We start from the raw sequence: 12,435 nt of genomic DNA on the forward strand, positions 1-12,435 counted from the left end.
GCTGAAAAGGCAGAGACGCTCTCTGCGTGAATGGTACAGGGTGGGGGCTACGAGGATTTAATGTCTTTAGAACTGGCTTAGGGGAGAGGAGGGAACTTTTTGAGCAAGGAATTCCCCAAGTCCTTCCTGGATTGGGTCAGATGTCCCAGCCTCCCCTTGCTGGGCCCCTCCCCACCCACAGCTAGTTATAAAGGCCACTGCACCCTCAGGTCACCACTTCTGGCCAACCCCTGGTACTCCTGGCCTCGACATGGCGCTACCCTGGGCCCTCGCCGTTCTGAGCCTCCTGCCTCTGCTGGACGCCCAGGACCCAGCGTGTGCCCCGCTGAAGGCCACGCCCATCACCAACGCTACCCTGGAGAGGGTGAGTCCTGGGCACGGCCCACGGAGTGCCCTGGGCAGCTGCCTTTCTCCCGGGGCTGGCCTCTCCCCTGCTAGCTCTGGGCTCTGCCCTTTCCTCTCCTGCATCCCGGGGTGGAATCAGCACCAGCCAGGGAGCCTAGGAAGCCCGCTCCTGCCTCCAGGCTCAGAAGCCCCAATCTGAGGAGCCCAGGGAGGCATTTCTGTGCTGGGCAAGGAGGGGGCCCTAGAGATGCCTGGCTCGTGGTGTGAGCTCCTGCACCCCCACTCCCCACCTGGGCCCCTGTGTCTCCCTGTTTGCAAAACAGAGGGAGGTGCTGCCAGAGCCCATCAAGGCTCCAGCCCCAAGCTGCCCATCCTCAGCTCCTGCCTCCTCCACAGATCTCTGGCAAGTGGTTTTACATTGCCTCAGTCTTACGCAAGCCTGAGTACCAGCAGGAGGCGAGAGGGATCCACGCAGCCTTCTTTTACCTTCTCCCCAACCTGACGGATGACACCATACTGTTCCGAGAGTACCAGACAGTGTGAGACCCCCACACCAGCTGTCCACCCTCACTCAGAGCTCTGGCTTCTCCTTAGCAGTTGGAGGACAGGAGCAAGTCCCCTCCCCCTTGTGGCCTCGGTCTTCCCATCCTTGGAATGGGGAGGGCTGGACAGAGTCTCTGCCTGAATTTTGCCCCTGGATGACTGAGGAGGAGGGACTGTCCATCTCCCTTGCTCATCTGACCCTGAGATCTCACTTTGTGTGTCTGTCTTTAGTGGTGACCAGTGCATCTATAATGCCAGCCATGGGGGAATCCAGAGACAGAATAGGACATTATCCAAAACTGGTGAGCCGGGGCCATCAGGCTTGAGGGCTGCATGTGGAAAAGGGAGGACCATGGGCAGGCTGGAGAGCCGAGAGGAGGAAGGCTGGGGCTAAAGTCAATGTGAGAAAGCACAGGGCTTGGGTCACAACACAAGCACTGATCAAAGGAGTCATCACCACCGTTTGGGACTCTGTGAGCCAGGCACTGTCCACAGTGCTTTGCATGAATTAATTGAACTCCCACCACAGCCCTAAGAGGGCATGATGATTCCACCCATCTTACAGAAGAGGAAACAGGAACAGAGCAGTCAAGGCATTTCCCCAAGGTCACACATCTTGGGATCAGAGCTACGATTCACACTGAAGCAGGGCTTCAGGCCTACCTCTCGGGCACACTTTGAGATCCTCCAGAAGCTAAGTTGGGCAGCCAGTGTTTGCTGGACGGTGGCTTCACGTATGTCCCAGTCATGACTGCATATAGTAGGGGCACACAAATGCCAAGGGAGCTGAGCAGACCCTCCCCCCACACACCGAGGCTCCTCTCTGGACCTCACTCTTTTCTTTTGTAAAATGGGGAACTTGAACCCCGACTCCCTGATTGGTTGAGTGCCCCTAGGTATACCCAGCGGTCCTCGTGTAAGATGGAACCATTGCCCTGCTCACAGTCTCACCAGAGGCTCTTTTCCCCTCCAGAGAGGAACCACGAACACTTTGCCTACCTGTGGCTCACCAAGGACCCTGAGACCTACATACTTTACTTCTTACCAGAAGAAGAGCAAAACAAAGGAGTGGTCTTCTACGGTAGGCACCCTCAGTAGCCCCCACTCCAGACTCTCCCTAGCTTCACCCCTGGGGCTGGGCCCCAGCACCCCAGCCCTGCCTGGCCTCCTGGACCTCCCAGCACCCTGGCAGAGCCCCTTTGCTGCCCCCTGCAGCCAGGAAGCAGGAGGTGACCGAGGAACAACTGAAGGAGTTCCACGAAGCCCTCAAGTGCCTGGGCCTGCAGGGCGATGAGATCCTGTACACGGACGGGAAAAAGGTGAATGCAGGAGGGCCCGGGGGCAGTGCCCAGTGCCGCCTGGGGGTGGACCTGCCGAGGACAGCCCTGGAGGCAAGAGAGGGAAGGCCACCAGCCCAGGCTGCACAGCACAGCAGGGCGTCCTCTTTATGCAGGGAGAGCTGAGCTTCCCGCAGGCCTGTGGGTGGTAGTGAGAGCTCAGGAGGGAAAAGCCCCTGTGAGATCAGGGAGGGGGCCCAGGGCAGGTGAGGAAAATTCACAGGCTAACTGGAGGGCAGGAGTAGGGCAAGGCCTGGTGGTGCGACTTGGGAAACAGACAGCCTGGGCAGTGCCATGGGCCATTTCCTACTCCTCAGGGCCTTTGCTCTCACTGTTCATTTTTATGACCTGTGCAACAGGTAGTAAAAATTTTTATTTTGGTGTCACTCAAACTACAGCAAGTCCAGTAAGGCATTCTGATTTTTCTATAACCAAGAATGACCTGCATAAGTATCTCCTAAATATTTCTCTTTGAACTCACACCAGGCTTTATTTGGTTTCATCCTATGCAATATTACTGTGAACATACATACCTGTTGAGCCAGTTAACCTTTTACAAATAGATTTAAAAATTCCATTTATATAAAATTTATATAAAATTCCATATTTATATAAAAACGCCTCCAGTCCTTTGCCACCTGAGCTCTTCTCCTGTGGTGGCAGGGGTGAGAGCTGCCTGCCAACATCAGGAACCCTGGAGAAGGGCTTGAGGTGCAGACCCTGAGGCACGCCTGTTGGATACTAGCCTACCTCCCCATCTCATCCATGTCACCTCAGACAGGTGATGGGGCCAGGCTGAGCCTCTATTTTGTCCTCTGCTAAATGGTTGCTGTTCTGAGGAACATCAGAGGCACCACCTCATGGCTCGAAAGATCTGAAGTGCTCAGTGAAGGAGAGTTGTGAAGGCTTTGAGCTCCATTTTGAAGGTGAATAAACTAAGGCTCAGAAAGGGAAAATAACTTCCCTAAGATTATCCAGCTAGGACGTGGAAGAGCCAGAGGAGGTACCCCTGGCGGCATTGGGTCCAGAGTCCAGGTTCACCCATCCCCATGGAAAGAGCCCCTTCCCTGCCCCATCACTGTGTCTTCTTCCCCCACTAGGATCTGTGTGGGCCACTGGACAAACAGCACGAGGAGGAGAGGAAGAAGGGAGAGAGAGAGTCCTAAGATCAAGGACTAACCCCACAGAGCTGGGGTGCCCTCGGGGATCTGGGCCCCTCTCACCCTTCCACCAGTGCTTTGTATCTCCTCCCCTTCCCCAGGCACATTAATAAAGCTCCTGCATTTGGGACTTGCTGGTTGTTGGCTGCTTGTTCATTCACTCATTCTTTCGTTCATTCATTTGAAATTGGCCCCTTGTTGAACCCTGGCTGGCATTGGATAAGATGCTGCCCATGGCTGGACAAGCTCTGGTGTAACATTCACCAGATGTAGGTTCGAGGACAGATGTACCAGGTGACATCCACATGCTGTGATTCTCAAAACATCCTTGAATGAGAGAGGAAGTCTGGGAAGACTTCCTGGAAGGGGCATCAGAACCCTCAGTGTAGAAAGATTAGAAGTTAGATAAAACCCGCTGATCCCTCTGCCAGCCAAGAACCCAAGGAGACACGTTTGCAGAAGGCTGAGGCAGAGGACTCCAAGTAGGGACCCTGGGTAGGGGTCCGTAGACCTCCCTTGGACCAGCATTTCTAAGCTGTGCTGATTAGGAAACTTTGATGCTTAGAAATACCAACCTGAAGTAATGAGCAGGGTTTCTGAGTCCAATAAGCGACAGCCCACAGTGCCTCATCCAGGGACTGTGGTGTAATTTCTGGGTTCTCACTCACTCGACTTTCTGTTAATTTGATGAACCGCTTGCCTAGAAATGTTACCCAGAACTTCCCAGGACAGATTCTTGAAGAAAACGACTCATGGCTAGAAAGGGCTATACAGAGGCTGGCCAGCAGGGGGCAGCACAGGCCCAGCCAGCTTTCTAAAAGGCGGTGCTGGTCTGAACCACTGAGCATGCTCAGTCCTGCGGACCAGCAAATGGACAAAATTCAAGGCAACACCAGCCCAACTTCTAGGAGCATGAGAAGCACTATGTTTACTGGCCACCCTCTTTGTACTGTGGACTTCCCATGCATCAGCTCATTTAATCCTCACCACATCCTATTTCACAGAGGAAGAAATGAGGCACAGAGGAGCAAAGTGATGTGCCCAAGGGTTCAAGGCTGCCATTGGCCAGGTCCCTTGGGCACTGAATCCCAGGGGCTTACCCCTCGCCAAGCCCGGGGACAGCAGCCTGGCTCTTTCTGTTCTCAGGTGTGAGCCTAGAAGGACACAGAATAGGGCCTGGGGGAGTTAAAAAAAAATCAACAACCATGGCTGCTAGGGACCCTCAGCACTTTATCCTGGGCACCAACACCAACTGCACATTCCAGCCAAAAATTCCTTCCTCTCGATGAGTCTGGGCACAGGCAAGGGTTTCCCTCCACCTCTGCTGGACGCCTGAGAGAGGAGCACGGGCTCAGTGTGCCTGGGTGGAAGGTTTCTCAGTGACTTGCCCATGGTCAGCTGAGGGCACAGCAAGAAAGCACATCGCTAGGCCAGCGTCCTAGTAAGGGGTCAGCGTGGATGGTGCCTTTGTCCTCTGCTCGCAGCAAGTGCCAGTCCTCCTGGCTGGCAATTAGAGAAATCGAGTCCCAAGCTACTTATTTTACAGCAGGGGAAACTGAGGCAGGGAACTAGCTGGGGGCAGTTGGGAAAAGAAGGCATGTTGGTCTCCAAATTCCAACATCTGGGTTCTTTCTCTCCACCATCCTGTCATGTTGACCCTATGTTTTCTCACTGTCCTTCTTCCCGATGGGAACATTGACCACAGAAGTACCAGCCATGTCGACAAAGCTGCTGTTGATTGGCAATGAGCATGGTCCCATTGCTGCACCACAAATGCCACAAACAACTTGTTTGGTTCTTGCCACATGGCTCATTTCAATCCTCACACAACAGTCAAGACCATCACCCCATTTAACAGATGGAGAAACTATGGCTCACGGAGGAAGGAGCCTTGCCAAGATCACAGACTAATGAGCGGAGGACAGGATTTGAACCCTGCTCTGCCTGACTCTAAACCCTGTTCCAATCCTGCCTCAGCTACTGGCTCTTTTCTGCCTTCATCAATGTTATGTATGAAATCCATGTTAAAGCTCATGACACACTAATCCTGGTCAGTTCTCCTCAACACTGACAGGATGTATAAAAACAAGGGAAATCTGAGAAAGTGTCCCAGAGCCAAGAGAATCCAGAGTAGACATTGAGAATGGCATAGGGGAGGGATAGGAACAGAAAGAGGACGCAAAAACCTGAATAAACAACAGATTTGGTTCATAATACTGTAGCAATACCTTTCATTAAATTGTGACAATGTACCACACTAATTTAACTTAATCTCCATAGGGAAATTACGTGTGTATTATGAGAGGGAGAGGTAATATGGAAACTTCTCTGCACAATTTCTCTGTAAATCTAAAACTGTTCTCAACAACCTCATTGCTTACATTTGAAAATACCAACAAAGAAATGGAAGATGGTTAGGGTTCTGGAAGCCCCCGTCGCTGCTGTGCACAGGTCACGCAGGGTGTGCTGAGTGACTGTCTGAGGCGCAGGCTCATCCTCACTGTTTATACACGGGGAAAACATGCAGGAGCACTGGGTCCTCAGCCCCCGACCCAGGGCTGCTGGCCAGAGATGGGGGCTGGGGGGAAGGACATGAGGTACCTACATGGTGGCGGGTGGATAAGGCACGATGGGAACCGACCAGACGTAGGCAATGGCTGGAGAGGCTGGCGCTGGGGGCGCGGCGGCCAGGTACCAGAGCCCGGGGGGCGGCCGAGGCGGTGAGCCCGGCTGCTTGCTCCTCTGCTTGGGGCTGGCATGTGAAGGAGAGGCCCTTATGGTGGCCTTTCCAGTCCCTGTCAGGGAAGGAGCACCAGAGACAGAGTCCAGCACCTCGGGCACACTGAGCTGAGGACAGGGCAGCCCAACCCATCCTGTGAGGAGGGCAATGCCAGGCTGGGCAGTGCCCAGTGTGGGAAACACGCCATCTCTCCAGCTGGCTCAGCCCAGATAAGGGGAGGCAGCCACCCCAGCTGAACTCACCCAGACCCCGAGTCCCACTCTGGGAAGGCTGACGGAAGAACCTGAGCATTGGATCATACCAGAGGTACAGAGTCTGGGCCATCCCCCTCTGTGGGGGACCTGATCACCCGATTGCACATGGGATAGCACAGGGTATCAGCTGGAGACGAACCTAGAAGATCCCTGGTGGGGACACCACCTGGCAAGTAGGAAGAGGCATCAAGACAGGATGAAGTCTGAGTTACTGGACTCCGGAGCCAACTGGTATCTGCAGTGCTGGGCTCTCCTTAGCACCCACTGTACAGGGCACAGTCTAGGTGACAGCAGCATGTAACAAAACAGTGCCAGAGAGCAAGCCAGCCTCTGCCAAGTGTTTTATGGCATTTTTTTTCATTTTTTAAATTATCATCTTTTTTTTAAGCTACATAGATTGCACAAAATGTTACATTAAAAAATATAAGAGCTTCCCACATATCCCACTCCCCATACACCCCCCCCACACACACTCTTCCCACATCAACTTTTTTCATTGATGGGGTGCATTCATTGCATTTGATGAGTACATTTTGGAGCACTGCTGCATAGAATGTATTATATTTTATGTTGCAGTTCACACTCTTTGCCACAGCATTCAGTGGGTTATGGCAGGATATATAATGTCCTGCATCTGTCCCTGCAATATCATTGAGGACAACTCCAAGTTTCTAAAATGCCCCAATATCACACTTTTTCCCTCTCCCTGACTTGGGCAAATCCCATGGCCTCTGTCTCCACATCAATGGTATAATATCTTTTATAGCTAGAGTCACAATAATTCTATGGTTGAATATCAGTAAGTTCAATCTAATCCATATTTTATTCCTCCATCCTGAGGACACTGGGATGGTGATGCCCACTTCACTCCTAATTAGAGAGTGGATTTAGATCACACATGGCTGAGGGATGGAATTCTCTTGCTTGCAGCTGTAGACACTCAGTTCCTTGGTGTAATGGTTGACCATCTTGACCTCCTTGTTGGCTGACTTGGGTAAGTCCAATAAACTGAAGAGTAAGCATTGCAACTCTGCTGAGGCTCAAGCCCAGCTGGCACATGGATTGTCTAGAGAGTCAAGTCTCTGGAGCATACACCAACCCAGCACCAGCCACAGGTTTAGAAAAAGTGACAGAAGAGGCAATGTAGAGAAGTCTTAGCTGAGTCCAACTCCGTTAGGTTCAGGGGCAAAGATTCCAAAGTAAGGCCCAGTGGCAAGGCACTGAACTCTAGAGACATCTGCCATAATTGTAGGACCTAGGAGTCTCCATAGCCTACAGGAGCACTACTATCTGGGGTTGTATCTTCATTGGGTATTTCAGAGACCCTGTTGAGACCTGCGTGAGTGTAATGCCCTGATGACCTCCTGACCCATTTTGAAGATCCGTATCTGTAAAACCTCATTTGTCTATACCATTTCCCCCTTTAATTCAAGGTCTTTTTCTAGTTGTATCACCAGTTGGTTATTGCCAGTAATCCCTTGGCACCAGAGAGGTTCATCCTCAGGAGTCATGTCCCACACTGGGGGGAAGGTAATGAATTTATATGCTGACTTTGGCTTAGAGAGCGGCCACATTGGAGCAATGTGGAGCCTCTCAGGAGGTAATTCTTAGGCACTCTGCAGGTCTAGCCCTAGTTGAAATTTCAAGCACACTGTCTCATAAGCATAATCATCAGTATCAAGGGTCTATCATTGGACCATCCTTCTTCACTGGTCTTTGCCCTTGCACTTGGGGGATTCTTTTTGTTCCATTGGGGAATGCAACAGAAATCCCCAGGATGTCAGCTCAGCATTTCCTCAGTTGTCATGTGAAATTCTAAGTACTATGTCAATACCCAATGAACATCTGAATGTATCTCTATACCCTGTATACATGCCAAAGCAAACTCCCTCCCATACATCCCCCATCAATGACACCCCACAACATTCTTCTACCCTGTGATAGTTGAACCCCTCTGTGATTCAAAACTTCATAAAAAATGAAGCCTAATATATTGCCATATCCAATTAACAGGAAAGTGAAATAGTAATGATAGGGTTAAAGATTAGCAATAAAATATATAATAATTTAGAAAAACTAAAATAAAGTAAAAATAAATTGGGGTATTTAAAAAAAATGAAAAATAACATGGAAATATTTTTTGATGTTTCACCTTTCATCACTGTAATAGTTGTTGTGTTGCCCTGTATGTAACTGGAAAGGCAATCTCTTCCATTTCTTCCTCAGTGTCTACATCCTTTTCTTAAAATTTTTTATTATGTCTTCAAAAAAGTTTTAGGTCCCAGTAAACTCACACAAAGAATATAGGGGACTCCCATATATCCAATATCAAATCCTTTTCCCCCTTTCCCAGCAGTGATCTTTATGCATGTAGATGTTATATTTGCTACAACTGATGTACAGATATTGAAATATGGATACTAACCATGGTTCCATTATGGTTTACATTATGGTTTACATTTTAGACAGTACACTTTTATAAATTTTGGGTTACATTACGGTTTCCATTTTAGACTGTACACTTTTATAAATTTTTGGTGAAATTTAACATGGCCTGTATCCATCATTGCATGATCATAGGAAACACTTCCATTGCCCCCCAGTTTCCCACTTTTCGATCTATTCTATTCCTCTCTTCCCCTCACCTCAGAGCCGACAGTGACAACCAAGCTTCACTGCTTGAAGGACAAATTCATAGATACTTGGAACAACTCTTTACACACTAGTCTGTCCTCCCCCACTGGGAGTCACTCATGCTCTTGAGAGACAACCTCCCCCTCTGTTTCAGAACTTCAGGCCTCCCCAGAATGAGGGAGTTACACTGTCCTGCTCATTATATGGGTCTCCACTCACTAATATAACACAATATGACAAGATGAGCACCCACACACTCTCTAGAAGCGAGCTCCAGGTGAACCCTGTGACAGATACCCCATCAAACACCTTAATCCAGTAACCCTTCCTTATTGTATTTTCTAAAGGGTTTTCTCAACATTATAGTTTCAACCCCTACCGAACAATCTCCCATGTTTACCTCCTCCCCTGCAACCCTCCCCCCAATTCCATGGACCATCTGACCCATCCTCCCAAACATATCCCCACTCAAGCCTGTATAACCCAACCCAATAATATCCCTATACCCCTGTCCTATCCCTTCACTGCACAACTACTTACCTCCAATTTATAATAGATTTTGCCCATGTGGACTTTGACTCACAAACTTCCTGTCCCCTTCTGTAAACCTATCTTCCAGGCTCTAGTTCTTGAGAGAGCTTGATTTACTTTATTCATATCTGAGAGGTCATGTAGTATTTGTCCTTCAATGCCTGGCTTGCTTAAATCAACATAGGGTCTTAAAGACTCATCCATGTTATCCTATGAGTTAGTACTGTATTCCTTCTTACAGCTGAGTAATATTCCATTTTATGTATATATCACATTTTGTTTATCCATTCATCTATTGATGGGCATTTGGATTGATTCCAACTTTTGGCAATAGTGAATAATGCCCCTATGATCATTGGTGTGCTTCTATTGGTTCACGTCCTTGTTTTCAGTTCTTCTGAGTATATACCCAGCAGTGGAACTGCTGGCAATTACAGCAATTAGATAGCTACATTTTTGTGGAACCTCTGAACTCTCCTCCACAAGGCTGGATCCTTCTACATTCCCGCAAACAGTGGATGAGGGTTCCCATTCATCCACATCCTCTCCCATGCTTGCAGTCCTTTTTTATTAATAGCCAGCAGTCTAATGGGTGTAGGATGGTATCTCATTGTAGTTTTGATTTTCATTACCCTAATAAGATGTGATGCTGAGCATCTTTTTTTTGTGCTTTTTAGCCATTTGTATTTCTCTTTGGAGAAATATGTGTTCAAATCTCTTGCTCATTTTTTAAAGTGTTTGTCTTTTTATTTTCGAGGTTTAGAATTTCTTTATATATGCTGGATATTCGGTTCCTATCAGATATATGGCTACCAAATAATTTTCACCCATTGGGCAGGCTGTCTTTTCACTTTCTTGATAAATTCCTTTGACATGCCAAAGGGTTAAATTTTGATAAGGTCCCATTTATTGATTGTTCTTTCACTGCTCGTGCTTTGAGTGTGAAGTTCATGAAGCCATTTCCTATTAAAAGTTACAGAGATGCTTCCCTACATTGTCTTCAATGTTATTTATAGTCTTGGCCCTTATGTTTAGCTCTTTGGTCCATCATGAGTTGATTTTTGCATAAGGTATAGGATGATATTCCTCTCTCATTCTTTTGTATGTGGATATTCAGTTCTCCAAGTACCGTATGTTGAAGAGGCAATTCTCTCCTATTTGAGTGACCTTGGTAGCCATGTCACATATCATATGACTGTATGTGTGAGGATGTATATCAGAGCTCTCAATTCAGTTCCTTTGGTCAGTATGTCTATCTTCATGCCAATACCATGCTGTTTTGACCACTATAGCTTTGTAGTATATTTTAAAGTCAGGCAGTGTGATTCCTCTGACTTCATTTTTTTTTTTTTTTTTTACAATATGTCTTTGACTATTTGGGGCCTTTTCGCTTTCCAAATAAACTTCAGACTTAGTTTTTCCTGTACATGAAAAAATGCTGTGTTGATTTTTATTGGGATTCCATTAAATCTGTAGATTAGTTTGGATAGGATAGACATCTTAAAAATATTTAGTCTTCCTATCCATGAACAGAGACTATTCTTCCACTTATTAAGTCTTCTTTGTTTTCCTTTAACAGTGTTGTAAATTGTGACTTCTTCGTTTCCAATTTGGATGCTTTTTTAAAAATTTTTTTAATTTTTAATTTTTTAAATTTTTTAAATTTTATTCATTTTGTAAAAATATTACATTCAAAATATATGAGGTCCCATTCAACCCCACCACCCCCACCCCACCACCTCCCCCCCCCCCCAGCAACACTCACTCCCTTCATCATGACACATCCATTGCATTTGGTAAGTACATCTCTGGGCATCTCTGCACCTCATGGTCAATGGTCCACATCAAGAGAGCCCCAGTGGCCTAATGGATGCTTTTTTTTAACTGGTTCTTGCCTCAGTGCTCAAGCAAGTACTTCCAACACAATGTTAAATAGGAGCGGTGATAGTGGGCATTCTTTACCTTGTTCCTGATCTTAGAGGGGAAAGATTTTAGATTTATCCATTGTGTAGGAGGGTAGCTCCAGGATTTTCTAATATACACTTTATCATGTTCAGAAAGTTTCCTTCTGCTCTCATTTTTGCAGTGTTTTATCAGGAAGGGTGCTGTATTTTGTTGAATTCTTTTTTCTGTATGTATAGATATGATCATGTGTTTTTTCCTTTTAATCTGTTTATATGGTGTATTACCATGATTGATTTATGTTGAGCCATCATTTCATACCAGGGAAGAAGACAATTTGCTTATGGTGTATAACTCATTTTATTGTTGTTGCATATGATTAGCAAGTATTTTTCTGTGGATTTTAGCATCAAGGTTCATTAAAGATACTGGTGTTTAATTTTCCTTTCTTGTGGTGTCTTTGGTTGTGGAATTAGGGTAATTTGGGCATCATAGAATGAGTTAGGCAATGTTCCTTCTATTTCAATTTTTTGAAAGGCTTTAAGTTAAGATTGTTTTTAGTTCTTTATGGAAAATTTGATAGAATTCACCTGTGAAAACAGTCTAGCCCAGAGATCTTCTTAATTGGCGACTTTTTAATGATTGATACTTTCTCTTTACTTGTGATTGGTTGTTGAGATCATCAGTTTCTTCTTTCATCAATAAAGGCTGCTTAAGTGTTTCTTGAAATTGTCCATTTCCTCTAAATTGTCCTTCTTGTTAACATACAGTTTTTCAAAGTATCCTCTTATGATCTTCTTTATTTCTGTGGGGTCAGTTGTGATATTTCCTTTCTCCTTTCTTATTTTGTGCATTTGCATCTTCCCTCTTTTTTTCTTTTTTTGTTCTTAGTCTAGCTAGGGGTTTATCAATTTTATTGATCTTTTCAAAGAACCACCTCTTTGTTTTATTTTTTCTAGTGATTTCTTATTTTCTACTAAATTTAGTTC

General features: G+C 46.7%; 1 protein-coding gene across 1 annotated transcript; it reads left to right on the forward strand.

The window, feature by feature from the left end:
• Positions 1-209: 209 nt before the first annotated feature.
• Positions 210-3,515, forward strand: LOC101447701 (alpha-1-acid glycoprotein-like). Its single transcript, XM_058302505.2, has 6 exons — positions 210-364; positions 742-884; positions 1,120-1,190; positions 1,862-1,969; positions 2,104-2,207; positions 3,326-3,515. The coding sequence occupies exons 1-6, from the start codon at positions 251-253 to the stop codon at positions 3,389-3,391; spliced, it is 606 nt and encodes a 201-aa protein (XP_058158488.1). The 5' UTR covers positions 210-250; the 3' UTR covers positions 3,392-3,515.
• Positions 3,516-12,435: the final 8,920 nt, after the last annotated feature.

Source organism: Dasypus novemcinctus, chromosome 8 (genome assembly GCF_030445035.2).
Source record: "Dasypus novemcinctus isolate mDasNov1 chromosome 8, mDasNov1.1.hap2, whole genome shotgun sequence".
NCBI classification, from domain to species: Eukaryota; Metazoa; Chordata; class Mammalia; order Cingulata; family Dasypodidae; genus Dasypus; species Dasypus novemcinctus.

Excerpts from the sequence above, each read along its gene's own strand:
- LOC101447701 (XM_058302505.2), top strand. The coding sequence starts at position 251 with ATGGCGCTACCCTGGGCCCTCGCCGTTCTGAGCCTCCTGCCTCTGCTG. Across the intron at positions 1,970-2,103 it reads CAAAGGAGTGGTCTTCTACG|CCAGGAAGCAGGAGGTGACC; the intron begins GTAGGCACCCTC and ends TGCCCCCTGCAG. Across the intron at positions 2,208-3,325 it reads TGTACACGGACGGGAAAAAG|GATCTGTGTGGGCCACTGGA; the intron begins GTGAATGCAGGA and ends TTCCCCCACTAG.